This window comes from Colletotrichum karsti (genome assembly GCF_011947395.1).
Source record: "Colletotrichum karsti strain CkLH20 chromosome Unknown Scaffold7, whole genome shotgun sequence".
NCBI lineage: Eukaryota > Fungi > Ascomycota > Sordariomycetes > Glomerellales > Glomerellaceae > Colletotrichum > Colletotrichum karsti.
The window spans coordinates 321,307-324,724 of NW_024065907.1; the positions used below are offsets into that span (position 1 = coordinate 321,307).

General features: G+C 52.6%; 1 protein-coding gene across 1 annotated transcript; it reads right to left on the reverse strand.

The window, feature by feature from the left end:
• Positions 1-557: 557 nt before the first annotated feature.
• Positions 558-1,766, reverse strand: CkaCkLH20_02926 (uncharacterized protein; the record flags this gene model as incomplete). Its single annotated transcript, XM_038885645.1, has 1 exon — positions 558-1,766. One exon carries the CDS (start codon positions 1,764-1,766, stop codon positions 558-560), a length of 1,209 nt encoding a protein of 402 aa, XP_038748844.1.
• Between the last annotated feature and the right edge of the window lie 1,652 nt (positions 1,767-3,418).

Here is a 3,418-nt window from a genome sequence, read left to right on the forward strand (position 1 = left end):
TAACATCACGTGTGATCGACTCCAACGAGAAAACGTTGGCCGTCTCGTTCTGCACCGAGTAGATTGGATACAGTTCACTTCCATGCACGGATGCGGGAACGCTCTCTTGTACCAGGTCCAAGCCCTCTAACAGCCTCCGACAAGCCGAGTGACTTCTATCTTGATACATCAGTCTGCTTGCCTCTAGCCTGCGCGTGGTTTCAGGAAGCTTCATCTTGGTTTAAAAGAGCTTCCAGAAGAGTTCACCCCTCAAATACGACACGAGCCTGGATGGTCGAGATCCTTCTGATGGCCGCATTCGGTTCTGCAATGCTCATTTGCCTGGAAGGAAGTGTAATTTCAAGACTAGAAGCGTACATGTACGTCTAACTACATTGTTTTAGGTATATACGGGCCAGAATGAACACCGAGAAGAGCCGCAGGCCACTGAAGAACAGTAAATACTAGCACCCTGAAATCCTTCTGCCTCCGAACGCCAAGGCCGGCCTCAAAATACAGAAATATCTCTACGCCTGTAATATCCAATAATGAGCAGTCGAGAGGGAAAGCAAATTCCTCTACTCACACGAAGAAGAGGGTGCATGACGAAACGGAATAAATACGCCCCGGCGATCGTAGGATCCGGTGGCGGGTCTTTCCCGGATGATTTCCCAAGGACGAGGGGTAATCCCATGATGTCTATCGATCGTGACGAACTCGAGCCCCGGGACCCCGCGCAGAGAACACCACACCTCGAACGTGACCTTGAAGAAAGCCACGTCGTTCAAACGGCTGAAATCATGCACCAGCTCGATGCCGTGACTTGCGTGTCCGCCCAGCCATTGACGGAAGCTGTTCCAGTCGGTCGCGGGCCCGGTCGAAAGGCGGGCGCTGAGGACGACTGCGGCCGGCTGGAGACTGGGCGAACCTATCCGGCCCATCAGGAAGTGCTTTTGGTAGGATGACGGGATGAGGCGGATCGAGGGTCTCGTGTTGTTTCCGTGCTGCGTGTGAATTGGGAACGAGGGCAGCACCGCGTTGCCGTATCGATCGAGGGTGTACACCTGATTCGCAAGCAGACAGTAGAGCTGCGTGGCTGTCACCTCCATACCAATACTCGCTGCGACAAGCAGCTCGTGGATCAAGTGAGAAGTGAAGTGCCGCCTGTTGCCGGGGTTGGGTGCGACGCTCTCAAACTCGGACGCGGCGATGATTTCGTGGTTGTCCACCAACGCCTCGCTGCCGTCGTGGCTGCAGTCCAGGAGCCAAAGGACCCTCGCCCGGGGGTTGTCGAGACGAGGCTGCGTCTGAAGATGCGCGAAGCTTACCGCGGGCCCTTCCGGCCCCCAGTAATTCACCACTGGGGGACAGGACGGCTTAAGAAAAATGTCTCTGTCGCGGAGGTCGTTGCCGTCGAGGACGCTGTGCCCGGCGTAGTATACGATGAGGAGGTCGTTGGGTCCCAGGTCCCGCGCAGCTTTCCGGAGGGCTTGGGACATTATGTATTCGGGCCCCTCAGAGGGGAAGGCTCCGAGTATCGTGGGTCGTACTTCGCATTGATACTCACGCGCGAACGTCTCTCCGAGACGTTGAGCCCAGTTTGCGGCGCTACCTCCCTGGGAGCTCTCATCCCAGCACCAGCAAAAGGTCAGGACTATCACTCTGCCGTAACGAAGGGATGCATTTCTTCTGTCGTCCCGGAAAAGTCTTGACTCCAGGGTCGATTTGATGTCGTTAAGATTCGTCAATTGAGGGCAGTATGCCTGAGGAGGATGCGTGCCGGCCATGTTGGATGTGAGAATTTGTGACTTTTTACGGCGATATTGATGATAATATATAAGAGGAATGCTTTATACGAGCAGCTCAAGATATTCGGCTATGATTCAAATTCCCGGGTTCCCTGTTGTGGGTAGAATGGAGCAGGTTAATGCTTTCTTGATCACGAATCTCCGAATCCTCGAGAGCCGTACTGGTTCCCAAACCAACCCTTCGATCCAGTCCATCTCCGAACTCAGTTCAACGGGATTCTTGTTCGCGATGCTAAAACTCAATGCAGACTTTTATACACCTTGAGTCGCATAAGCTATTCAAGCAAGTTTCATCAAATCACGAAGTAGATCGCAGAATTTCAAGAATCTAACCCATCAAGGCTCTCCTCGGGCCCTCAACATTCGTAACCGCAAGTGTATATAAACCAAGGGCATGTCCTGCTTTTTACCATATTGTGGGCAACTACTGCTCCCTGTTCATCCGTTGACATCGTCATTGGTGGCGGGCACTTGGTAGTGGGAGTGCTCGATGAGGCTCCAATTCCTGGGCCGGATTCTCAGGTCTAAGAAACACGCGGCGAATATCATCAACAGCAACGATGCCGAAAAGCTCCTTCCCAGTTCTCATTCCTATTGAATCAAGGGTACTGGTTCGCCCTATGAAGTAGGAGCAACCTCAACTCGGCTTCCCATTGTGGTGGTGAACCTCGGTGTATCCGCCAGCTGTGCCACGTTGGTGTTTCCAAAAGCTGACAACTGCTTTGAAGTTCACAACACCTGGAGAGCCGGACTGATTGGCGAGAGAAGTCACTTTCAAACATGAGACCTATTTGGCTACTGGCATGCCGTAAACAACGCAGCAGCCTGCGTTTCTGAACACTTCTCCTGTTTCTCGGCGATCCTCCTCCTCGAGTCTGATGTCGACTGAGTTGGTCAACTGTGAAGCCCCTCCGACAGACAGCACTCTCCTTTGAACATTTATCACTCTTCCTCATCTCCGCTTCCCCCCATCTTCTAAGATGTATTCACCACACCAATATTCTTGCCGTCATCACGGCATTTGCTTCGCACGACGTCCCACGTGCCCATGGTATACTGCGGTTCTTGTACTATAGTAACCGCTAGCAACTACGGGAGAACTGGCCGATTGCCCCATGTTACAACAGACGAGTACCAAACGGTCCTTTTAAGCCAAACATCGCTATGACTTAACATCGGTGATCGTCCCCATCCAAGAGACAGCACGCCCTTCCCGCCGACCAGGGAATTGGCCAGAAGGGGATGCGAATGTTCAAGCTGGGCTCGCTCCAGCGGGGTTACTCACGAGGATAAATTTAGAGACGTCTGAAGAGATACTGCTTCCATACACGATGCAGGCATCAATCGTTTTTGTCAGCAGAGAAACAACAATGAACGTAGTGTATGGGCGTCAGCGAGAGTCATCTCACGCATTGGCTGCAGAGCGCCATAAGTTGGCTTCCAGTTTTACCTCGATCTCTGTCTTCGGTTTTCACCGTCGCCGACGTATTCATCGTGAATACCACATGACTAAGGTTTCTTCTTGAACACTTCAACCTTGCAAGCACGACCGTTGCAGACATACAGCATCGCACACGCTCAGCCACGCTAAGAGAATCCAGGACGATTTGCTCTCTAAGAGGAGGGGGAGG